Here is a 25,962-nt window from a genome sequence, read left to right on the forward strand (position 1 = left end):
TGGACCAAGACTGATTTCAGTGGCACATCCTTTGGTCAAAGATGTATACTATCATATCATTTATATGAAAGAATTACTTTCAGCTCTACTAACTACCGGTCTATAGACCACAATGGACAAACTACAAATACCTCATACACGATATAAATTACACATAAAACAAGATCTACTTCAAAAACATCTTATAATTAAGAAATCTTTGATTTTCCTTTCCATTCCTACGCCTGATCCCCAAAGTATTTTAGGATCAGAACACTCAATTCTGCACATACAACAGCTATTAGGCACCTCCATCAATACAAAAGGCAACATTTTTACCACAGGGTAATCCAATGAACCCGCCCAAAATGAACGATCAGTACTAACTATGACAAGGTGCCTTCAAGTCGAGTCCAAGCCACCAGAATTTGGGACTACGGCATGACGGCAAGACCAATGCTATAATGGAAGCAGCTAAGATCAATACAATAGGCTACTCAGGTAAAACCATGCATCACCTATTGGGGGTTGGTTCTTCAGATCGGCGGCGCTCATGGATCCTGCAATCGAAGAGGATAAACATTAAGTTTTAAGATGAAGCTGAACCAAAATCTTTTGATGCCAGCCTATGCCCCATATTATATTTTAAAGACCATAAACTTGTGTTTCTTATTCACTACGCCCTTTTAATCAACTCAATGAAAATCCAATTCGAACATTAAAAACCAATTTAACTATATTAACCAGGTCAGCTCTCTCAGGTCAGTACCCAAATATCATGATCCAGCAAGTTTGAGCAACTCAAGGAGAGGAATAGAAGATATAAATTTTGATGCTCTTTAAAAAGGTTGTGCTTCATATACTCCAATGCATTATACGCCCTAACTTTGTCTGTACGTATGACGTACATATTAGCATCTGTTTCATCTACTCAAGTCAGGAAGCATATAACACAATGTCAAAAGTTCTGAGCAGAAAATATGAGAGTTAGACTTAAAAGCCTAGCATTCCTTCGCTCCAAAAACTTAAATGGTATAAGAATTGCAACAACTGCACTCCAGATTTCATCCATAGAACATCTTTATTGGACCAGTTATTATCGAAAGGACCAAGACATAAACATGAGAACGAACAAACTGCATTTCTCGAGAATGTCTATGGAAACTGAATCTGAGACATGAGACCGAATCGGCACCTCAGCCATGTAATAAGTAGTTAAGTACATAACAGATAGTACAAATAGTGCCCTTGGCTAATTGGAGAAACGATGATGCATCATATAATGCGCAAGGACACTGCTACACCAATACAACTTTGGAACAAAAGGTTCAGAAAACATTCGGTAGTATTAGCATAAACTGTGATAGAACATTTGGCAAAGGAAACTTCCAATTGCTCAAAAAATATAAATTGGTAACATGCTATGCATTCTTGGAAAAAGGAAAAGAAATTACATATGTTGCTCAATTTGGTGGTCCCTGATCACAGCTTCTTTAAACAGTAACCGACAAATATTTTTAAGGATCAGATAATACAAAAGCAAAACATAAAATACCGTGCATCGATAGACCAGCCAACTTGGAAAGGAACTGGAGTCCCTTTTCCCACGTACAAGAAGAGAAAAGAGAAAGAAAATAAAAACTTCAATAAGAGTTTTCATAAGACATAAGGCACAGCACCTTCAAATTGGCATTGATATTATACGCAACCATTAAATATTATAAATTTTCTGAAAAATAAAAGATGACTAGGTCCTAAACAACCAACAACAACTCTAAAATGTATGCAGTTCTTTCATTCAGATATGCTCGTTGTTAGATTTGAACAGCACAATAACACAGGAGTATACATGTATTAGCCAATCAGTGCCCTCTATTTATTCATTTCAGGATTGATATAAAGTGACAGCCATCCAAATCTTATGCTATAACTGCTTTTACCCTAAAATGATTAAAAATCCATTCTGTTCCAATTATATAGAATAATGACGATGGCTAATAAATGCAAATGGGGACAAAATGAGCTAACTAAGACACCAAACCATGCAAATATATATGGGTAAATACTAAATTTACTAGAAGCACAAAAACTAGGGTGAAAAGTGAACGTACAGGTCTGGCAACCAGTGAAAGGTTACTATCACAGATAAGCATAGAGGTCAATATTGTTCTACATTTTATTAATAGTTTCAGATTTGTGTTGGCACCTAATTGTGCAGAAATTTTACTCTAGTCGCACTATTGCATGGCATTTAGGCTAGTTTATGCAACAACTAAAATGACCAACTAGTTTCAAGACATCATTGCTCGCGATAGCATCAAATCAGCCAGCCAATGCCGATTAAGCATGCTACAATCTAGCCTGAGCAAATTCATTTTTTTTACATACTTTAGGAGGATGCTCAAAGTTCATCCTGTGTATATTCACAGAAGCATGACAAGGATAGTGAACAAAAAGAATGCATCATAACAACACAAGTGCTTTGGGTGACACTAAAAACACTCAGGTCATCATATTCTGCAATGTACCTCTAAGTAAGTGTTAACTACTTGACTCCTGCCCAGTCACTTGTCTCATCTATGGCTTGTTTGGAGCCAGTTGTATCCAACATTACGCATTAAAGAAAACTGCATACACCAGAGGACTTTCTATTCGATATCTCAGACAACACATAAGCATGGTTGGAGGAACATGTAAAACAGGGTCCATTTTTCGTAAGCAGTACAATGGACAATATGCTACAATCCCAACCCAACCGCAGTGAGGGTTGTCTTGAACCACACAATCCAAAAATTCCCAGCTCGTGTCCAAGTAATTTAGATGGACAGCTAGCAGCTAATCACTGACCATCAACCAGAATTCAATTGATGAAATCCTAGACAGCATTGTGCGTAGATCAACACATTTACAGTACTAAAATTCCCAAGTCCCTCAACTTCCTATTGCAAATCCAAAATTCTTCAGAATGGAGGATAATCTTTCGTGTCATTTTTTTTTAAAAAAAAAAGAGGATAATTTTTCGTATAGCTGCATGCCTACATCACCGAAATCGCACCAATCGTTCATGCAACATTCTACCCTGGAAGTACATCGCAGACATTGCCATCATCGTAGACTGGCACTGAGAAAAGACTGCAGTTTGGGGGGGGGGGGGGGGGGGGGGGGGGGGTGATTTGCTAAGATTAATTGCTGAAGCATTAACGCAATTCATAATCTCAAACTAGACCAGCATAGCCACGAGCATTACCTGGATCGGGGGCTCCGGGCATCCACGTCAGTGTCAGCGGCGCGATGCTTTGCGACCAGTCGAGCGAGCTCATCCAGCGTCGCGGCATCCGCCTTGCCCAGATCGACCTCCACTTTCCCATTCTTCTCCACCAGGCACGCACCCCGGCTTTTCAGGACTCCGGCCACGGTCCGCTGCGCGGCCACCGGCAGCTCCTTCAGATCGTCGCTGAACTTCACCCTGCGCCCGGCGTCCGTCGGCGGCGGGGGTGGGAGCTCTGCTTGGATGGAGGCCCAGCCGTCCTCGAAGATCCCGGAGAGCTCGGCGGCGCTTTCGTACACGGGGTCGCCCTGGTTGTTGTAGGACATGGCGTTGCGGAACGTCAGGCGGACGTCGGCGGCGAACGCGGACGGGTCGGCGTAGCGGCGGCGCTCGAGGCGGCGGAGCACGGTGCCGAGGTCCATGGGGTCGGCGATGACGGTGTAGTAGTCGCGGAGGCCGAGGGCGCGCGCGTCCACGGGGGCCTCGAATACCCACCCGTCGTCGTGCCGCAGCAGGTCGTCCAGGAGCGCGCGGCAGCGCCCGAACGCGCGGCCGAGATCGCAGCGGCGGCCCGATCCTCCCGCGCCGCCACCGGAAGGCGGAGCGTCCGCGTCCGCGTCCGCCGCCGTCTCCCGCCGCTTGTGCCGGGACTCATCGAAAAAGCCAGGCGGCGGGCGCTTTGGGCGCGGCATCGCTGGGTTCTGCGGTTTCAAGTTTGGGCGGAGGGGAATTTCTCCGCCGACTCCCAACTCTAACCCTACCGGAGAACCTCCCGCGCCGCCCCCGGAAGACGGAGCGTCCGCGTCCTTCCGCCGCCGCGGGGGCCCGGACTCGTTGAAAAAGCCAGGCGGCGGGCGTTTTGAGCGCGGCATAGGTGCGATTTGGGGTTTCAAGTTTGGGGGAGGGAGAATTCCTCGGCCGACTCTACTAATAACCCCTACCGGAGCACCTCCCACACTATGAAGACGCGTACTGAGGATGGTAGCTATGGTCTACGGGTCTTTTTGGCAGAGCTTCCAAAAATAGCTTAGTTCCGACTCTTTTGGTGAATCGGCTTCTCTAATAAAGCTGAAGCTGTTTTAAAAAAAATATTTAGCAAAACAGATTCACCTGTTGGATTGAAAATCGTAAAATGTCTAAATGACCCTCTTTTCTTTTCTTTCTTTTCTTTTTCTTTTTCTTTTCTTTTTTCTTCCTCTCCTCTTATCCATTCGCCCATCTCCTTCCTCCGGACTTCGCCCAGCCCTGTCGCCTCCTCCTCCCTTCAAGCAACGGCGGCCCGTGCCTCCTCCTCCTTCCAGCGCGGCGGCCCGCGTCTCCTCCTCCTTCCAGCACGGCGGCCCGCGCCGCCTCCTCCTCCTCGCGTCCACCGTCGGCACCCTTCTTCCCACGGCCCCTACCCGCGGCCGCCGCCGGCCCCCTCCTCCCCAGCCCCGCAAGCCGGACCCTGCACCCGCGGCTCCGCCGGCCTCCGTCGGTATCCGCCCATGCCTCCTCGGCCTGCCGCATGCACCTCCGACCGTCAGCTGCCACCGTGAGCTCTCGCCGGCTGCCACCGTGAGCTCCCGCTGGCCCCGCACCTGCTGCCATGAGATGGCGCGAGGAGGTGCTGCGCGCGGGGGCAAAGGGGGCAGGAGACATGGAGAAGCTCCACGGAGCTGGACGGAGCTACCTTTTTTGTGGCTCCGGAGCTGGAGCCAAGAGCGAACCACCCGTTTGGCAGGGCTCCGCTCGAAGTCGGTTTTGGAGCTGCTCGTGGAGCCCTGCCAAACAGACTCTACATCTGTGATCATTTCCACAAAGACACAAAATTTCAAATTGTCAAGTTCACTGTGTGAAAACGATGCGCCTGTTGGGATGATCTATGTTAAATTTTAGTGCTTATTAGCTAAATTTTTTGGGCATAGCTAGAGGATTCATTGTGCCGTACTTTTGAAGTAGACGAAAACCTCTGTATACCTTTGGTACCGGGTGGTAACACCGCTTGGCACCGCTATTCGTAAGCGGGTGGCAACACCATCTGGTCTATGAATAACCTTAGTTACCGGGTGGTAATGTTAATTACTATCCGACACTAAAGGCTCATCCATAGGTTCCTTCAAAAGAGAAATATCTCTCTTTTCATCATAAATGATTAGTGACATATAGGTGAGATGGTAAGAAAAGTACACACGAGGTAAGAGATCTCAAGTTCGAATCATAGCCACTGAATGCGAGCGTATTTTGCATGAAAAATAGTGTGACTTGTGTGCCCTCATCCTAGATTTAATATATTTTTTGTCCAAAACTGCATTGGTCTCGGATGGAACCTTCATCCGGTACTGAAGAGAGCCTTGGGTACAGGGTATTTGTATACCGATGATTTTAGTCTCGGTTTCATAGTACCGGTGCTGATGGTGTATTTTCTAATATGCTCGCTCGGGCGGACCTGAATAAATCTTGAGTGGCGGCACACCTTATGAGAAAGTAGATTATCAAATTTTAAACATACTGAAAGTTTATTGGCTCTTCTAGCATCAAAATTTTTACTGACAATCCGTGCCTCTCCTCTCCTCCCCCACCCCTACGTAGGGTCTGCCCCGAGGGATGGGAGCACAAAAACAGCTTTGTGGCAGATGAGGAGAAAAAAATGTTATGCGGAGCTACGAAGACAGAGGGAGGAAGGAAGAAATAGTTTATTAGAAAGAACAACATATAATTTAAAAATATATTAAAATATACATTACAGACATAAACGTTCACAAATTCGTACTTACACTCATTATTATGAATACATGTATGCAACTCTATCCCTATAAGACCTCCTCCAAAGGGAGGCGATATTGCCTGCTGACTTAGATTTTAGGTGAGCTAGAGGAAAGAGAAGGAAAAAACATCCAAGCTAACAAGTGTTCCATCACTAGCTGATGGCGCGGCACCCGAGCCACTAGTGGGACCACGTAGGAATCGAGGTGGAGATGCTCCCTTCCGGCCACTCCTCGAGCCAAAATGCCAAACAGTGGGCCCCATGAATTTTGGGAAGTGTGAAAAAGATAATCGGAATCAGGATTGCGGTGACGTGGAAATGACATGTAATTGTAAAAGCCAGCAACCGGCGATAATCTTTGGAGGACGCCTAAACATTTTTGAAAGACTGAGCTAGCAGATTCTCGAGATTTAAGAAGTCATCACAGAAGCATTGTCATCGTCTACATTGAAAGAATAGCACTGGTTAAATTCTAAAATAAATCCAGAAAAATACAAACACACGTGCAAACTAGATATGCAAAACCGGCTGAGCTACACTAAGTTATAATAAAAAAGTTAGCCCGTCAATATATATTTTACCACTGTTTAGCAGGGAGAGAAGTTGAAGGCGAACAAACGGTAGTTGAAGAAATAAATTTTGGACAAAAGACATATGGAGTACGTTAGACCAGTCTCAATGGGAGTTTCATGGGAGTGTTTCTAAGAATGACACATCATCTTCAAAGTCTTGGTTTGCGGGATGCAACACCCTCTCTCAATGCATAGTTTCATAACACAGTTTCATAGGCTAGTCTTAATATTTAATTGTTGCATGGTATTGTGATCACTTGTGCCATACAAACTATGTAGGCAAATCTAAACTTCTCGTCAGTTGCTGCACCATTTGGTCTATATTTTTTTATTTTCTTTTGCTTACTAGAACATGATCATAATAGAAACAAAAATGAATATTCAAAGGTCTTTTAGGTTGCATTCACACTTGAAATTTTAGAGAGATGACAAACACACCCAACAGATACACGCTTTGACACACATATACATCAAGCTTTCACACAGACCCCGAGGACTTACGTAACCCAGCAGCCGCGTGTGATACCCCGAGGACGTAGCGGCAACGGAGTTGAGTTGGGGGTGGAGGATCCGCCGGACCTGCGGTGGTGGAGCAGGCGGCGGGGCGCGTGGGCCTTAGCCGACGGCGAAGGCGGTAGCCCGGCGGAGATGGCAGTGGGAGGCGAGACGCGCCCAGGCCATCTGGGGGAGGCCGCCGGAGGACAAGTGTTGTCGCCGGCGCCGCGGCCCTTCACCAAGCCGCCGCCACGGCATTTCTTGGGGTCGCCGCCACGTCTTGTCGGGCCACCGCCGGGCTGGGGAAGACCTTCCCCCCGGCAGGACATCTCACCCGCCCAGATGCACGACACCCGGCAGAGCTACGAGGCGGTGGGAGGAAGGGCAGGGGCGGCGGCGGAAGCACAAGAGGGAGGCGGATTTGTGGGGAGGCCGATTGGCTTTAGCGGGAGCAGACGGGAGGATTTGGCGTGCAGAGGAAGATCGCGGGAAGCGGGAGAACGAGAGTCACACCGGATCCGCCATGAAACGTTGGGAGCTCTCAGTGCGCGTTTCACGTGCGTTTCATTGGAAACGCCGCCGGAGTCGTCGCGTTTCACGTGCGTTTCATTGGCTTGGAAACGCCGCCGAAGTCATTTCGTGGGGAAGAAACGCTTTCCTCCTCTCTCCTATTAATTTGGTTGCCACGTCAGCATTTTTGCTGAGGTGTCCATCTAATTAATGCTATGAAATCCCCATGAAACTCCCACTGAGACCGGCCTTAGAGGAGAATCATACCATTGATAATAAATGGTGGATAAAAACAGTAATTGGTTGTTTATATATTGTTGTGAGTTTTAAGCGTCTCAAGAAAAAGATATCCGTACATATATTCCAACCATCAACGACCTGTTTATTATGGATTGGAATGATATGTTGGATATTCAAACGATTACGTCAGAAGCTTCTGGTAGGTCTCCATCGACCTCCGCACGTCCGTAGCCGCAGCCGCGGGCTGCTAGGGCTGTGCGCGCGGCAGCTACCTGGCATCGTTCGTGCACCGCCTCACGCCGTTCGCCATCTCGTCCGAGAACCGGTGAAATCTATACACCGCGTCCGCGGCTGGCAGCCAGGAGCCAGCCAACGCGTCGCAGAAGTGCCTCCCGTCTCTATTCATCTTCTTCCCAGAGCCAGAGAAAGGGAGAGCGACCGTCGCCGAGCTAGGGAAGCGGGAGGGGATGGACGTGGAGGGGTGGAGGTGGTGGAGATTTTAGTGTTTCGTGGTTGCCGGGACTTCCATGGCCGGCGACTTCAGAGGAGGGGCTGGGGCCGCCGATGGTGGTGGCAGGTTGGCTGGCGGAGGACGAGGCGGCGCCGTGAGTGCTGCCGGTCGGGTGGGGCTAGATATCCGGTGGGCGGTGGGTGGTGGCCGATGGCACTGGCAGGAGTCAAGGAGCAGGAGGCGGCTAGCTTGGTTAGTGTTTGCAGCGGTAGAGAGCGGCACGGCGGCAAATTTAATTAGCGTCAGCAGCGGTCAAGAATGGTGGGCCGGCGCCGGAGTCGTGGAGGCGGGAACGCTCATTGCTCACGAGGAATACTCCCCACCCACCCACCCAACCCGCCCCTCCTGTTACGTGCCGCGTGTCACGTATGAACGCTCCAGGGGCCAGGGCTCCGCAGGCCCGGTGCCCGCACGTCTTGATCTGTCTCGGGTCCCATATTACTGTGATCAAGTAATTCGTCGCAGAAGCAGATTGGCACCAAAGAAAGTTAATCGTTGGGCTCGTATTTGCTTACTTCCTTCTCAAGCCGTTGGCCACCCACTCCTCGTCCTATACCCTTCCTTCTGTTTCTTTCTCTTTCCCGAATCTTGACACCCAACCAAAAGGAACAGCCTAAGAAAAAATTCATATATCTCTTAGATCAATTAGTACATGATATAAAAATCGTACAGCATAACCCATTAGTAGACCCACAAGATGCTGCATTTTTTTTTGCATCCATGCTTCCTTGCGAGCTACTTTGAAGCACACGGAGACCATTAGCAGAGTCTAACAAAAGTTTCACCTCGTTCGTGGCCCCGTGCATTTCGTGCTCGCCTGGAGCCGCTCTGGCTGGCGGGAGATGCAAGCGACCGGCTCCATTGTACAGCAATTCACTTTTTTTTTTTCTTTTGATGTTACAGGTGAGGCTTGGGAGGAACGGAGTCGAGGAAGTGCTTGGGTTGGCTGAGCTGGCGGACTTTGAGAAGGAAGGGCTTGAGAATCTCAAGGGCGAGCTCAAGTCTTCGATTGAAAAGGGTATCAACTTTGCAAATGCAAACTAGATAGGTCATTTTGCAGATTATATTGCAGCAATTGGGACCTGAAGTTAATTGATGAATCCCGTGTTTTGATTCTTATGCTTTTCTGCCCTTTGTTTGGGTGTGGGAGAATTTAAGCTTACTTACAATAAGAACCCGGCAGCTTTATTGCCAAACAGAACAAAACTTTTATGAGAGATTTATTCCGGCGGCATATGGCCTGTGTGAAGTTTTGAACGGAAGCGATGGATTCTGCCCGGTAACTGATAGCTTAAGAATTGGATTGGGACAAGGGACAAAAAAAAAATCCCTGATTACTCAAATTTACCGGTTTTGCCCGGTAACTAGTAAACGGGCATTATTCTGGTCAGCTATTTTCATGCTCTTCCGTCTGCGTATTATTTCCTTAAACATTGTATTAGTTTGTTTCCCACAAGTTTTAACAAAAGAACCATGTAGACACAGGTAGTTAGCGTCAGTAACATATTTACGGTTCCGCGTCTGGTTTTGTTGTTGCGAGTTGTGTTGGGTGAAGAAGAAGCTATTTTTGCCCTCTCAACTAACACCCGAGAGTGCTTACGGCCCACTTGAATACCAAAGCTATTGAAACAGGACAACTCTGACCCCGAGGGGTGGCTTTGATCCAGGTTTTTGCAAATTTGCTTTTTGCGTCCTGTCAGTGCCACGTTCACTATAAACAGCGCTCAAAGCTCCGTATCATATCGACGTCATAAGCAACATGTATCTTAATATCCTATTCATTAGATAGCATAAAAAAAGTGATGTTTGTTTTGTTGCTTGTTTCAGTTTTTTATTATAGATTTTGCCCCCTCCTTTTTAATACAACAGGCTGCTCTCCCGTCGGTTCCGTTTCAAAAAAAAGTGATGTTTTGGACACCAACGCGATCTCTAGAACTTTGTAGTGTAATTTTCCTACAAAATATTGTAAATAGCAAAAAAGATTGCAAACTATAGAACTATAGAAATGGGCTCTCGAACCAACGATAACAACTACCGGCTTGGCTCAAGATAACTTGTAAACGTCATTACTTCCGTGATTTGCGAATGACTAGCTAGTGCATATATAAAAGGAACCACGCCACATCAAAATTAGATTAGCACATCACACACCTACTCCTCATTACCTGGAGAAGGAAATAACAACGCACACGAGTCTTCAGAGGTGGGAGACGTGTTCGCTCAGACGGAGGCCGATCATCTAATAGGCCTCCAGTGGCGCCAAATCAACATATCAGGTGTAAACTAATCTCTCCGTACAAACTATGGAAACTTCAACCTGAACCATCAGATCAACATCCAAGGAGAAGGGCGCAGGGAGGTGGGAGGGGGAATTTGCAAAAATGTGATTACCCAATTCAAGGGCAGATCCAGATTGTAAAATTACACAATCCCCCATACTCCTTGGATGTTGATCCAATGACTTAGATTTTAGTTTTCATAGTTTGCATGGAGATGTTGGTTTACACCTGATACGTTGCCTATAAAAATTGGCCTAAACAAAACTAGCTTATAAAATTAAAATATAATATTTTATCTAGGTAGAAGAGTGAAAAGAGGGGAAAGAGAATTGACATCTTTTGATGAAGAGATAGTCTTATGCACGTAGTCCGTAACTATATGAGGATGATATGCGGGTTTATATATATATAGAGTTTGCGCTAAGAGATAGACCATTAAAAAATTATCTCTTATGTTATTTTTTATTGATATGAACTAGTGTTCAGCTCTAACCATTGGAGAAGACCTAATGTCTCTATGGACCCAGTGCCAGCAGCAGGCACGACACGAACGACCGGCCACTGTTATATTATTTTAAACTGAAAATGTATAACAGCCAACTTAAATTGTGAGAGAGTACTAGATCTTGTCCCTAACCACCTAGCCAGCATCACTACAGTCTACAGCTTCCATTCCAAAGGTGGATGGCCAAATTGACGGTTGAAGGGGTCGGCGAGCCCCTGAAACAGTAATTGGCCTTTCCACTGTTAATTAGCGATCCCGACTTTTAAACGCGACAAGAGGAAAGGGCATTGCTTGTTCTGTTTCTTTCTCCAGGCGCCCGTCTCCAGCCGCGCCGGGAGAGACCGACGACGAGTCCAGAGGAGGGCAGGGCCATGGGTTCCTCTCCTTCCGGCGGGGGTGGAGCACGGCTGTTGTTCCCGATGGTGGTGGTGGCAGCGGCGGCCGCGCTGGCTGGGGCGGCGGCGCCGGCGTCCGCGTGCTACGCGCGCGTGTTCAGCTTCGGGGACTCGCTAGCGGACACGGGCAACCGCCGCTTCGTCTACCCCAACGGCTCCGACCCCGTGCTCCGGCTCCCCTACGGCGAGAACTTCTTCCACCGCGCCACCGGCCGCTTCAGTGACGGCCGCATCGCCCTCGACTTCGTCGGTAGGCCTGACCAGCCACAACAAATGCTAGCTTCCCCCACTGCATATCCATTCAGCAGTTGACGACGAGCAGAGCATCAGCTAGCTGATTTGGAGAGTACCCTGCAGCGGACGCGCTGGGCCTCCCGTTCGTGCGGCCCTACCTGAGCGGGCGGCGCGCCGAGGACTTCGCGCGCGGGGCCAACTTCGCGGTGGGCGGCGCCACCGCGCTCGCCCCGGAATTCTTCCGGGACAGGGGCATAAACACGAGCAACACGGTGGACCTCGACGTGGAGATGAAGTGGTTCCGGGACATGATCGGGCTCCTCTGCCCCGGCGGCATCGCCGGTGCGTATGCTACTTTCACTTCTCCTTAGATCTCTGGCCTGCTACCTTCTGTTCATGAGATCCTGCCATAACTGTGCTGCAAAATCACAACTTTACTAGTATGATACTATGATAATCTCCGGCTTCAACGCGATGGGAAGTCAACCCTGAAGTTACCGTCGTGCCGTGAGCGTATCAACGGCAGGCTGCTGTAGAATACGGCGTGCAACAAGTACTGACGATGTTGACCTAGGAAAATCTCAGTAATTAATTAACCACACAGCAGACGAGGCATCATTAAACGCTGCTCCGATTCAGAAGACAGAGCCATGTTCGTTCATTGCAGGATGCTCGGAGGACGTGATGAACCAGTCCCTCTTCTTGGTTGGAGAAATCGGAGGCAACGACTACAACGTGCCTCTCCTCGCAGGAGTGCCCCTAGACGACGTCATCCCTTTCGCACCGGTCGTTATTGCCAAAATCTCCTCGACAATCACCGTGAGCACCAGTTTTACTTGCTGTGCCCGTCGTTTTCGCTGGCATCTTTACACGGATAGCGCTAGAAAGTATTACCCAAATGAGTGTTGAGTTTTCAGGAGCTGATTGGGCTAGGAGCCAAGACTCTGGTGGTTCCAGGAAATCTGCCCATTGGGTGCATCCCCAACTACCTGTTCGTATTCCGGAGCGACAACAAAGGAGACTATGAGGCGGAGACAGGTTGCATTGGGTGGTTGAACGAGTTCGCACGCTACCACAACGAGCTCCTGATCGAGGAGCTGGAGAGGTTGCGCCAGCTCCATCCTGGCGTGACCATCATCTATGCTGACTACTACGGAGCCGCCAGGGAGGTTTTCATTTCCCCGCAACGATACGGTGAGTTTGTATACAGATGCGGCGTTTTGATCTCTGCTACAATTTTTTGGTAGGAAACGATTTCGAAGGACAATGACAGGATGATCTCATCGTGTCCTTGGATATCGATTGAATAATTAACCTATTTTTCATCCTGTCACGGAGAGAAATCAATTAGAAACATGTCCACCTCACAACGTGGCAGCGCACTGATAGCAAGTCCGCTGATGGTAGGTTGTTTGCCTATTCATGCGAAAGTAGGAAGCGAAAGCGACTTAACAAAAGTAGCAGTAGCTCCGGCGAACAAAGAAATGTGGATCGAATTAAGCAACAAAAGTAGCAATACTATGCTGTATTGTTATGTATGGTAGATTAAGCTCCAGATTTAACAAATTACTTGGATTCAATAGATAGACTATCTAGAAACAGGGAAGGTAAAAGCACATGTTACCTTCACAAGAACTTCTTGCTAATGCCTTGGTTAACATTATTGCCATGACTGCGGTTCAGGAATTGAGCATCCCCTGGTGGCTTGCTGTGGTGGAGGGCATCCCTACGGCGTGGGTGCAAGTGCAAGATGTGGACGAGGAAAATACGGTTTGTGTCATAATCCAGAAAAGTATGGATCATGGGACGGCTTGCATCCTTCAGAAACTTTGTACAGGGCAATTGCAACGGGCCTGTTACGAGGCTCATACACGCAGCCTCCAATTCCTATCACCGCCAATTCATGTACACATCTTACTGAGCTCGGCTCAACTGTCGAACACAAACCACTGTAGGAAATGTAACTCGGAGCTGCTGGCGCTCAGACGTTCGATGAGAAATTTTTCATCTAACGTTCCGTCGCAATATTAAACATAACTACTGTAACATTCAATACTAGCAACATTACGAAAACATATATAAGATTAACTCTATCATCCGATTCAATGATAGAAAATTACAGCTGCAAAATGACACTATGTTACATGCAACATCCAATGAGAACAAATATGTAGAAATATAGTTATATAATATCGACGCTTACTATTTGCAACATTTTGAAAATATAATTACAATATTGTTGAACTACAATTGCACCACTCCAAAAAATAGGTTTTTAAAATAATAAAATAAATAGAATTAGTCGATTAGATAAAAAATGTGTAAAATGGAAAATTAATTATTAAAATATTTAGAACAAATTTATGCAACATTCTAAAATAGTTTTTGTAATATCACCTCATACCACAAATATACTGAAAATTATCACTGCAATGATCACATATCGACCCATCGAACAATATTAAAATAACTATACAACATCAATATTTGAAACATTACTAATCAACTTAAATTCCTGCTGCAACATCATGGTATTTCTACCGCAACAAAATTTATGCATGATAAGTCCACCATAATATCTGTTGTTGAGGTTGGAGTATCTTTCCTACTGCAACGTCAGCTCATACCTGTCGTAATAAAATTATGCCCAAAAACTTCCCACCACAACATCAGCACATTGGGTTGCCGGGGCATCTGATTTTTTCTGGACGTTGAACGGCCCAATACTAGCTATAGCATTACCGAATGTAATTATTTAGTTACATGCTTATATTTAGGGCCTATTTAGATGAGCTATATTTGAGTGCTAAACTTTAGCACTTACCATCTCTCATATTTTTACTAATGTTCTTTTAAAAAACCCAGAGCACTGGGGAGTCATGTAAGGATTTTAGGCGCTCATGCTGACCGGACTCAACACAGACGTCTCGGAACACGCCATACTGAGCCACCCACACCTCCACCCACACCGACGCACGCCGCCTACGTCAGCACCTGGTGCGATAGCAGCGTTGCGATCACATACAGGGGAGAATACCGACGGGCAGCCTCGCCACCGCGAGTGCTACCACTGAGCCACTGGCTCGTTCGCTTTACTAACATTTTTAGTCATGACTAAAGTTTAGCACACCCTATTAATAAGTACTCCTATTTGAAGTGCTAAATTTTAGCATTTGGAGGTATCAGCACTTGGATCCAAACACCTCCTTGTGCTTACCAAAAAATAATTAAGTGTGGTTAAAAGATGAATGATGGTGTCCTTCCCAAAGAAAAAGATGTAATACGTGCGCCATCTTTTTGCAACGGAGTTCAATTTTTTCACAAGCAATGGATATATTTCTTTTTTTTCCCTTGAATAGGAAGGCGACTGATCACGTGGTCACTAGCTTGACATCAGCAAGCGCTCTCTCTCTTGCGCAGAACCTTGCTGCGAGCAAATGTGTAATCGTGATCCACAGATCATTGGCCCAGGTCGGCGGCTTCTTGTAGGACTGCTTGCACGTTGCACCGAGCTGGACACGTATGTGGCATGAGAGCGACACCTACAGCTGGCCCGCAAGTCAGCAGCAGAAGCTGGCTGTGGCTGCCATGTCCATTTCGCCATTTGGTTGGTGGCTCTCATCATGTAGCTCAAGTAAGAGGTTTTTACCTACGTATCATTGCAAAAGTTACAAATTACCTATACACCATCAAAAATTTCTAAAGTTCTTCGGCACCATCCAAATTTTTTTTCTTTCCCTACGTGCCATTCCGTTGACCTTCCGTCCGTTTGCCTGTCCTGACATGTGGGCCCGATCCGCAGCGCCGCCCCTCCTTCGTGTCTGGTGCTGCAGCTGCTACCGGCAGTGCCCCGGCCGCTGCGCCGTGCGTCCCCAAGCCGCCGGCAGGTGCTCTGCTCCTCCGCCGCATCCTGCGTGCCGCCCCCTCCGGCGTGCGAGCCCCTGCAGCGTCTGGTCCACGAGCCTGCGCCGCTCACGTGTTGCCCCACGCGCGGCCGCGCGGCCGCCGTCGCGTCGGCCTGTTGCCCGCGCCCGCCGTCGCGTTCGCCTACTGCCCGCGCCTGCCGCTGCAGGACCGCCATGCGCTCGCCGGGGCGGAGCTCGACCCCGCGCGTGCCCGTGGCGGCCGGGGCGGAGCTCGACCCCGCGCGCGCGGCTCCATTCCGGCGCCAAGCTGCGAATCCGAGCGCCCGCGAGCTAGCCCCGCCGCCGGCGAGCCTCCCCCCGCTAGCCCCGCAGCCGCGCGCCGGCAAGCTCCGCCGGCCACACAGGTATGGAGCTCCGCCCGCCACCATGGGAGGTCTGCCGGCCGCGCGGAGGTGGTCCGCCGCCCTGTCGTGGGGGAGCTCCACCTACCGCGCGCCACGCCGGGCGTGCTCCACGCCTCCGCCGCCGCTAGCAGCAGCTTCGCCGGGCTAGGGGAGGTCCGCCGCCCCACGAGGGAGCTCCACCTGCCACGCCACACCGGGCGGGCTTCTTGCCTCCGCCGCCGCTAGCAGCGGCCCCGCTGGGCTCGGGGAGGTCCGCCGCCCCAAGGGGGAGCTCCATCTGCCGCAAGCCGGCGAGCTCCGCAGGTCGCGCAGGGAGGTCCGCCGGCTGCGCTCGGGGAGGTCCGCCGGCTGCCGCGCAGGGAAGGAGCTCCGCTCGTCACCACGGGAGCTCCGTCGGCCACGCGCAGGGAGCTGCCGCAGCGAGGAGCTCCGCCGGCCGCGTCGGGGCACATCGCGGGCCGCGCTTGGGGCTCCGGCAGCCTCCATGGGAGTGTTGCGAGGGGAGTTGAGAAAGACTCATGGACCGAGCCCACATGTCAGTATGGGGGGGGGGGCAAACGGCAAGAATTAACGGATGTCGACGGTAGTGGCACACATGTAAAAGAAACTTCGATGAAGGGCACAGAGGAACTTTTTGAAATTTAGATGGCATATAGGTCATTTCAACCATTTATAATGGCACACAGGTAAAAGCCTCCTCAAGTAAGTATGGTAGGTCGGCCGTCTTTCCCGGCCTTCTTCGACGGCCTGATCCTTGCTGGTTTCCAACGCTTCCAAGCACGGCGCCATGGCTTCCTCTGCCTCCGGGAGGGCAGGACGAGGAGGGCTCCCCTCGCCTGCGGCGGCGGCGGCGGCCGTGGTGCTGCTAATACTAGCTGGAGCGGCCCCGGCGGCGGGTTGCTACCCGCGCGTGTTCAGCTTCGGGGACTCGCTGGCCGACACGGGGAACTACGCCTTCGTCTACGGCAACGACTCCAGCGAGCCCGCGCTCCGGCTGCCCTACGGCGAGACCTTCTTCCACCGCGCCACCGGGCGCTTCTCCAATGGCCGCATCGTCCTCGACTTCATCGGTAAGCAGCTACCGCTCGCGCTACCAATCAACGATCGATCGATCAATATTGCCAGCGTCGGCGGGGGCGGCGCTGATTTGGGGGTTCGCGTGGTCGCAGCGGAGACGCTGGGTCTCCCGTTCGTGCCGCCGTACCTGAGCGGGCGGAGCGCGGAGGACTTCGCCTGCGGGGCCAACTTCGCCGTCGGCGGCGCCACGGCGCTCAGCCCGGACTTCTTCCGGGACAGGGGTATCGACGACATGGGCGACCAAGTGCACCTCGACATGGAGATGAAGTGGTTCCGCGAGCTGCTCGACCTCCTCTGCCCCGGCAACCTCGCCGGTATGTGTCTTCCATTTTTTACCTCCTTCGATTCCATCCTCGTTTGACCTGACCTCCTTTTGACCTTTTCCCATTCTTGGGGAAAAAGTCGTACTGGTAAGCTGGTAGGGGACAGTGGTAGGTGGTAGTAGTTAGTAGTGGAGTGCGATGCTAGTGTTGTGCACGGAAAAGCAGAGAAACAGAGGTGCTTGGACGGTTCGTTGACGTTGACCGTAGTTATAAGAATGATGAACAGTTTAATGCAACTAGTGAGGGCTTGTTTAGTTCACTAAATTTTTTGGGTTTGATAGTGGAGTACTTTTGTTGTTATTTGATAATTAATATTCAATCATATAATAATTAAACTTAAAAGATTGGTCTCGTCATTTACATTAAACTGTGTAATTAGTTATTTTTTCCAACTGCATTTGATGCTCTATGCATACTATGTCCGAATATTCGATGGGATGGGTATTTTAGAAAATTTTTGGGAACTAAACATTCACCGTATATTTTTGGGAACTAAATTTTCAGCAGAAGAATTGAGAGAATATTTTGATTCTTCATTTTTGTACTGAGTTTTGGCACAACAAGATATTACTGCCTTCCAGGAAGAGGCAACTTCACGGTCAGAAATGGACCAGAAATCATTCTTTTTATAACTACTTGTGCTCATAATTCATTCGGAATGGAGTCACAATCATCCTCCTTTACGAAATCAATGAGAACGAAGAAAATTAAATTCCATTCATCCATTGCTTTTACTTCAGCTCATTCGCCTGATGTACCCGAGAAATCAGTTGCTGTGTTGGGGAACAGGTAACTAGGATAAATCTGACTTGTATAAGAGCAGAACATGCATGGAAGGCAGGAACTTCATCACTCTATTTTGTATGATGATGTGATCTCTACAATTTAGACAATCCTGTTTGTTGCACAGGCTGCTCAGATATGATGAACCAATCTCTCTTCTTGGTTGGGGAAATCGGGGGCAATGACTACAACATCCCTCTTCTTTCTAGAGTGCCCTTCAAGAAGATCCGCACTTTCGTTCCGAGCGTTGTTGCCAAAATCTCATCCACGATCACTGTGAGCATCAGTTTTGCTGTATCTGTTGTAGCTGCTGACATTATATAGATAGCAATGTACAATGAGTTAAGTTTTGCAGGAATTGATTAGGCTAGGAGCCAAGACTCTTTGTGGTTCCCGGGAACCTCCCAATTGGGTGTATCCCAATTCCCAAGATATCTGACGATATTTAAGAGCGATAAGGAAGAAGATTATGAACCAAGTTCTCACGGTACCACAACCAACTTCTGATGAAGGAGCTTAAAAAGCTTCGCAAGCTCCATCCTGGAGTAACCATCATCTATGCTGATAACTATGGAGCTGCTATGGAGATTTTCCTTTCCCCTGAACAATATGGTGAGAGCTTGGATATTTGCCTTTTCCTTTTACTAAGAATTTTAGTATGTACTTATCTAAATATTTTTTTTTTGACAAACTAGAATCTCTACAATCAAACTTTCAAAAGTTACTTATATTTCTGTAGATTAAAGTTACATGGTTAGTTTGGTGGTTCAGATTTCAGAATGCGCTTTAAATAAACTAGATTTCAGATTTTATGATGTTTAGCTTGTATTTAGATTATTTTCTTAGAGCACTTTATCTGCATAACTAATCTAACATCAGTACCTTTTTATCCACGTGCACAATAAGCATTCCTTCTTTGTTATACTTTTACCATAATTCTAGTGTTTTAGGATAGCACTTGTACAACTACAGTAGCTCGGTCAAGTTGGCCATCACTCATTTATCATTCACAATGGAGTTTGTTTGGTAATGAACTAACAGATATCAGCTTACATCACACAGCCTTGTTATTTATTTCCCCACTTATATTAGCTGGATATTCCTATTGCTGCAGTAGTAAGTCTATTATTTGTAGTACGAGCATCACGTCAATTAAGTTGAGCTTCAGACTTATCATGCTATTTGTTCCATTCGGTAAACTGCCTAGAGGCTTAGAACTTCATGAATACCAGCGAGTAGCATAAGAAAAAAAAACTCCCCTTTCTTGGCAGGCGATACGTACCCTAATTAACATGGTCATGACTATGACTCAGGGATCGAAGATCCACTCGTGGCTTGCTGTGGTGGAGGTGGACCCTACGGTGTCTCCCCAACTACAAACTGTGGATCAGGAGAATATACGGTGTGCAATAACCCAGAAAAGTATGGATCATGGGATGGCTTCCATCCATCCGAAGCTGCGTACAGGGCAATTGCAATGGGCCTTCTACGAGGTGCATACACACAGCCGTCAATTGCTTCCATCACCTGTTCATGTCCACAGCTTGCGGAGCTGGGATCTTCTGTTGAGCCCAAGCGCCTCTATGACTTTTAATGATTCTGTAATTACACTTATTTGTACTACTTGAAAAGGTCAAATATCATTAGTTTGGAGTAATGATTAGTCAAATTCTATGCATGTTTAATGTAAAAATTATGTCAATAGTTCATGTTTCGAAGTGTTCCTAATATTACATTGATTTGGTGGAAAATTACAATATTTTCTAAGATAAGTGAATGGCCAATACATACTTTTGAACAATTTGTGTTCGGAAATAACAAAGTATTCAGTTTGCTCTGGCGAAATCTTTTTCCATTAACAATCAAACATTAGCATGCCATCAGTAGCGCTTATTATACTATCATGTACTTCTTCCTTCTAAATGAAGTAATTCATGCTAAATAAGTGTTCTCAAAAAATGGTAACTGGTACTCAGCTAGTCATCCCTATCTTTTAGCAATTATGCATGCAGCAGGTGCACCAATGCTAACAATTAAATATAATATCGCATAAGATGTATTTTAGTTCGCACTAGGCTCACATTACATGAATTAAGGGGAGCTTAAGGGACATGCCTCTAAGGAGTGGTTTGTGCCGCTGCTTGCAACTCAGCTGATGCATCAGCAGTCTGAAAGTAATCTTGCAAGGCGAGGGTCTCAATCGACTTGTTCTTCAGGCTCTTGATAGCATCCATAGTTGCTCGTGCACCATCCACAGTTGTGATTAGTGGGATCTTGTAGGCGAGGGCTAGCCTGCGGAGTTGAAGGCCATCTTTTAAGTCTAGTGCTTCACCAGAGCTTGTTATCACCATCACCTGAATCTGACCATTCTTCAGTTTGGTCGCCCCTCATGTATTTTCAGAACTGGCTCCACCGGGATGCCCTCGAGCTGGAGCACTTTTGCTGTTCCAGAAGTGACGATGATGTTGAAGCCAAGGTCCCGAAATCCACGTCCAATTTCAGCGAGGTGCCGTTTTGTCAGGTCATTTGAGGTGAGCTTGACTAAGGAACACAGTGCCACTTGAGGTGAGCTTCTGTCCAGCAGAAATCTGTGCCTTGGCAAAGGCACCAGAGAACTCGTAGTCAATACCCATCACCTCTCCAGTGCTGCGCATCTCTGGTCCGAGAAGAATGTCACAACCTTGGAATTTCTCAAATGGAAGAACAGCTTCCTTAACAGATATGTGCTTAGGAACCACTTCTTGAGTGAAGCCAAGTTCAGCCAAAGTCACACCAGACATGACCAATGATGCATACTTAGCCAACGGATGACCAATTGCCTTTGACACAAAAGGGAAAGTACGTGAAGCCCTTGGATTTGCCTCAAGCAGGAACACCTCACCAAAAGTAGAGATAGCATACTGGCAGTTCATCAGTCCACAAACATTCAGACACTTTGCTAATTTGGTAGTCCATGAACGGATAACTTCTAGGCCCTGGCCTGAGACTGTTCTAGTGGGCAGGGAACATGCTGAGTCACCAGAATGAATACCAGCCTGCTCAATGTGCTCCATAATTCCACCAATCACAACATTCCCAGCTGAGTCAGCTAATGCATCAACATCAATTTCAACTGCATCAATTAGATACTTGTCCACCAAAACAGGCTGTCCTGGATCTACTTGCACCGCAGTTGCAAGGTACTTAATCAGTTTTTTATCGTTGTACACAATCTCCATTGCTCGTCCACCAAGAACATATGACGGACGGACCACAACAGGATAACCTATTTCTGAAGCAATTGCCAAGGCATCAGACTCACTTCTTGCAATCCCTCCCTTTGGTTGTTCAATCCCAAGCTCTTCAAGAATTGCATTAAATCTTTTTCGGTCCTCAGCAGCATCAATTGAATCTGGTGATGTTCCCCATATCTTCACATTCCCAGTGCCTGAAGCAGAAACCATTTTGTTCTCCTCTATATACCGTTGTATAGGAAGTGCAAGCTTTAGAGGTGTTTGCCCTCCAAATTGCACAATTATACCATCTGGGCGCTCCAAATCAAGGACATTTGATACATCCTCAACTGTCAATGGCTCAAAGTACAAACGGTCACTGGTATCGTAGTCGGTGGAGACTGTCTCAGGATTGGAGTTCATCATAATAGTCTCAAATCCAGCCTGTAAAGAGATGAAAATGGAACAAAACATTAGTATCATCAAAACTGATAAAGAAAAAACAGAGGGTCATATAATCAGTGGTGGAGCATGGTCAAAACTCAAATTAATGCAGTAATGTATAAACTGACTTACAATTCAAAGTGCTATTTTGCAAAGCTAAACTATTGAATTAATTACACATATATAAGAAAGAAGTAAAATGAACAGGCAGTAGGACGATTAGCATTTTTGCAGTTGGCTTCACAACAGATATTGGAACATGGGTTTGAGAATTGGTTAACCAACCGGTGCTGATGGAATTAGCGCTATCGGTGAAAGGCAGCAACAAGGAGTGATACAAATTTCAGCGATAGAAAAACAACAGACACTAATGGGGAAAATTGGTCACAAACCAATCAACAACTATATTCTTCCTATCAAACAACCACAGATAAAAAAATCAGATCAGAAATAAATTATTAAACATGTATGCATACAATATCTATATGAATCAATATACCCCTTACATCGGCTAAACTAGCAAACTAAGTCAATAAAAAATCAGATCCAGTAACCAGCTAAGTTGACAAGAACAGAATAAATCGATGAGTGTGACCCAACACTGCTTGCAGCCATGCAGATGTGCAGTAGTGCACATGCCTTAAACATAGGGTCATTTGAAAATGCTATGCATGCAGCCATGCCAATGCACATGCAGTAAACAAGTTCTTCGAAAATTCATCCCAGTATGGATACAATGTGGCTCTGCCAGTGAATATGATATGTAGTTGGCTAAGAAAACATGCAATATGGTTTTACTCACTATAAGAATCCATTTATACAGATATAGACAACACACCTAATGAAAGAGATTAGTCAAAGAAAATGGATATAAATTATGCAGAAACAAACCTCTCGGAGTGCAAATGAAGCGTGACAACAGCAGTAATCAAACTCAATGCCCTGGCCTATGCGATTAGGCCCACCACCCAATATCAGCACCTTCTTTCTATTGGTTGGAGCTGACTCACATTCATATTCATAGGAAGAGTACATGTAAAGGGTGTTTGCTTCAAACTCAGCAGCACAAGTGTCAACACGCTTATATGTTGGAGTGACACCTAATGCCAAACGCCTTGATCTAACATCACTTTCTGATGAAGATGTCGCAAATGCAATCTGCTTGTCACTAAAACCCCTCCTCTTCACCTGATATAAGTCATCCTTTGACAACTGATCAAGGCTCCTTGATACAAGGAACTGCTCAACATCCACTAGCTCCTTGAGCTCTGTAAGGAACCATTTGTCAATAAAGCTAATTTCATGAATATCTTCAACCCTCATGCCTTTCTTGAAAGCTGCGTAAATAGCATGGATACGAACTGGGTTAGGTACCCGCAAGCTATATTTTATCTTCTCCCAATCCCAGTCAAGTTCTTTGATAGGTCCACAACCCCATCCTGCAAAGCCAGTCTCCAGTGAACGTACAGCTTTCTGGAAAGACTCTTGGAAGGTACGCCCCAGTGCCATTGCCTCACCAACAGACTTCATCTGTGTGGTTAATATTGGCTCAGAGCCAGGGAATTTCTCAAATGCAAATCGTGGTATCTGCATAGTAAATGCTAGGTGGATCAGAAAAGTAGAACATGCAAGTTGAATTAGAACTACAAGTACAAATCCTGTATGATGAACATATCAGGTATAAATATGGGCTTGTAACAAAACCATAAATAAGTTTATTAAGTGATTAGAATATCATTTGATTATCCTAGAGCATATTCTGAAACTGTAATTACTAATATGCAGCTCAAATAGCAGCGTAATATGCTTTGAATAATACGACATAATATCAGAGAATATAACCATGAGACGTAGAAATTCACAGGTAAAGACAATGTGACTGATATCAGGTTATACTGTAAAGATTGATCAGGGAAAGGTTCGGTCAAAATACAAATCTCCAAGATATGGACATATCATAAAAAAAACTATTGATTGTGATGTTTTCATCCTTATTTGACAAACATGTGAACAAGAAAATAGTACTGTTGCCAGACTAAGATGGCAATGAAGCAACATTGAGCAAGCATGCAAACATAAATAAAACAAAATGATGACTGGACAAGTATATGCCTGCAAAAAGCTACTGCCCGGCCTTTTAAATGGTATAAACAAATACTGGTGTACTATTAAGTAGTAGGTAGATGCAAAAGCATATACCACAATTCATTAAGTCTACCAACATATTCAACGGTCAAATAATGCATGACGAACAGGATAAGCAACTAGACGCTTGATAAGCAACTAGACGCTTGAAATATTAATCATTACAAGTTGATAGGTGACAACTGACAAGGATGAGTGAGCAAAGAAGATACAGAAAAGTCAAATTTGTACTGCAGATGCATATTTGCAGCGAAAATTCATTTGCACAACTCTAAAAAAGCTGAGAAATGGAGACAGAAACCATACCTTGGTGACCACATAATCAATGGAAGGTTCGAAGCTAGCAGGAGTCTTCTTAGTAATGTCATTGGGAATCTGGTCCAGGGTGTAACCTACCGAGAGCTTAGCAGCCATCTTGGCTATGGGAAACCCTGTGGCCTTTGAGGCAAGCGCTGACGACCTGGACACCCTTGGATTCATCTCGATGACCATCACCTCCCCATCCGCAGGATTCACGGCAAATTGCACATTGGAGCCACCACATTCCACACCAATCTCCCTGATGATGGCCACAGAGTAGTCCCTGAGCCTCTGGTACTCCTTGTCAGTAAGCGTCTGCGCAGGTGCCACCGTGATGGAGTCTCCCGTGTGCACACCCATGGGGTCGATGTTCTCGATGGAGCAGATGATGACGACATTGTCGGCCATGTCGCGCATGACCTCCAGCTCGTACTCCTTCCGCCCGATGAGGGACTTCTCGATGAGCACCTGCTGCGTGTGCGACGCGGCGAGCCCCGCCCTGCAGATGTCCTCGAACTCGGCCCTGTTGTAGGCGATGCCCCCGCCCGTGCCGCCGAGCGTGAAGGCCGGTCGCACGATGAGCGGGAACTCCCCGATGCCCTCGGCGATGGCGAGGCACTCCTCGAGCGTGGTGCCGATGCCGGAGGGTGGCGTCCTGAGGCCGATGCGGTCCATGGCCTGCTTGAAGAGCTGTCGGTCCTCGGCGGCGCGGATGGCGGGGAGGGAGGCCCCGATGAGGCGCACGCCGAGGCGGTCGAGCGCGCCCGACTCGGCGAGCGAGACGGCGAGGTTGAGCGCGGTCTGGCCCCCGATTGTGGGGAGCAGCGCGTCGGGGCGCTCGGCGGCGATGATGCGCTCGACAAGCGGCGGCGTCATGGGCCCGATGTAGGTGCGGTGGGCGAGGCCGGGGTCGGTCATGATGGTGGCCGGGTTGGAGTTGATGAGCACCACCTCGTAGCCTTCCTCGGCGAGCGCCTTGCACGCCTGCGTGCTCGAGTAGTCGAACTCGCACGCCTGCCCGATCACGATGGGCCCCGCGCCGAGGATCATGATCTTTCTGACGCCCTCCAGGCGGCCGGCCTTGCTCGGCGCGGCCGGGAAGCGGCGCACGGTAACGTCGGCGGGCGCGGCGGCGGCGCGCACGGAGAGGCGCGGGGCGGCGCGGCGCGCGACGGAGGCGCGCGGGTAGGGGGCGAGGAGGTGGCCGCGGCGGCCGTCCCGGGAGGGGGAGGGCCGGAGCTGGGACGGGGTGGAGAGCGAGGTGGCCATGGCGGCGCTGCGGGAGTGGGGGGAGGCGGCGGCGGCGGGGGCGGGGGCGGGAGTGTCTAGAGTGGGGTGGGGAGGGTGGGCAGGTTGGGGTTTTTTTCCTGTTTGTTTTCTATACTTCCTCACTCCGTTTGACTTTTTTTTTGATTTTTTTGACTTCAAATTTAACAGGTCGTCTTATTTAAAAATTTATACAAATATTACTTCTTTTGTTGTAGATTGCTTTATCAATAAAGATATTTAAAAATAACTTAAATGTAGCAATGTTTGTATAATTTTTTTGAATAAAACAGTCAAACTTAGGATAAAAAATCAAACGATCTGCAATTTGAAATGGAGGTAGTATTATAAGCGGATGGAAATAAGTGAGAACCCCACTCAAATACCTCGTTTATTTTTTGATTATCT

At 47.5% G+C, this 25,962-nt stretch overlaps 2 protein-coding genes and 2 pseudogenes across 2 annotated transcripts; 2 read left to right on the forward strand and 2 right to left on the reverse strand.

The window, feature by feature from the left end:
- Positions 1-167: 167 nt before the first annotated feature.
- Positions 168-4,163, reverse strand: LOC120709995 (transcription factor GTE4-like). Its single transcript, XM_039995626.1, has 2 exons — positions 3,227-4,163; positions 168-539 (listed from the first exon to the last, which is right to left on the reverse strand). Exons 1-2 carry the CDS (start codon positions 4,117-4,119, stop codon positions 494-496), a joined length of 939 nt encoding a protein of 312 aa, XP_039851560.1. The 5' UTR covers positions 4,120-4,163; the 3' UTR covers positions 168-493.
- Positions 4,164-11,253: 7,090 nt separating this feature from the next.
- LOC120709996 (GDSL esterase/lipase At1g28600-like) lies at positions 11,254-13,827 on the forward strand. The gene is made up of 5 exons (XM_039995627.1): positions 11,254-11,750; positions 11,858-12,076; positions 12,402-12,553; positions 12,652-12,928; positions 13,418-13,827. Exons 1-5 carry the CDS (start codon positions 11,477-11,479, stop codon positions 13,687-13,689), a joined length of 1,194 nt encoding a protein of 397 aa, XP_039851561.1. The 5' UTR covers positions 11,254-11,476; the 3' UTR covers positions 13,690-13,827.
- Positions 13,828-16,707: 2,880 nt separating this feature from the next.
- Positions 16,708-19,988, forward strand: LOC120709998 (annotated as a pseudogene).
- Positions 19,989-20,203: 215 nt separating this feature from the next.
- LOC120709997 lies at positions 20,204-25,572 on the reverse strand (annotated as a pseudogene).
- Positions 25,573-25,962: the final 390 nt, after the last annotated feature.

The sequence above is a fragment of the Panicum virgatum genome, chromosome 5K, assembly GCF_016808335.1.
Source record: "Panicum virgatum strain AP13 chromosome 5K, P.virgatum_v5, whole genome shotgun sequence".
Lineage (NCBI taxonomy): Eukaryota > Viridiplantae > Streptophyta > Magnoliopsida > Poales > Poaceae > Panicum > Panicum virgatum.

Excerpts from the sequence above, each read along its gene's own strand:
- LOC120709996 (XM_039995627.1), top strand. The coding sequence starts at position 11,477 with ATGGGTTCCTCTCCTTCCGGCGGGGGTGGAGCACGGCTGTTGTTCCCG. Across the intron at positions 12,554-12,651 it reads AAATCTCCTCGACAATCACC|GAGCTGATTGGGCTAGGAGC; the intron begins GTGAGCACCAGT and ends TTGAGTTTTCAG. Across the intron at positions 12,929-13,417 it reads CATTTCCCCGCAACGATACG|GAATTGAGCATCCCCTGGTG; the intron begins GTGAGTTTGTAT and ends ACTGCGGTTCAG.
- LOC120709995 (XM_039995626.1), bottom strand. The coding sequence starts at position 4,119 with ATGCCGCGCTCAAAACGCCCGCCGCCTGGCTTTTTCAACGAGTCCGGG. Across the intron at positions 540-3,226 it reads GCCCGGAGCCCCCGATCCAG|GATCCATGAGCGCCGCCGAT; the intron begins GTAATGCTCGTG and ends CTTCGATTGCAG.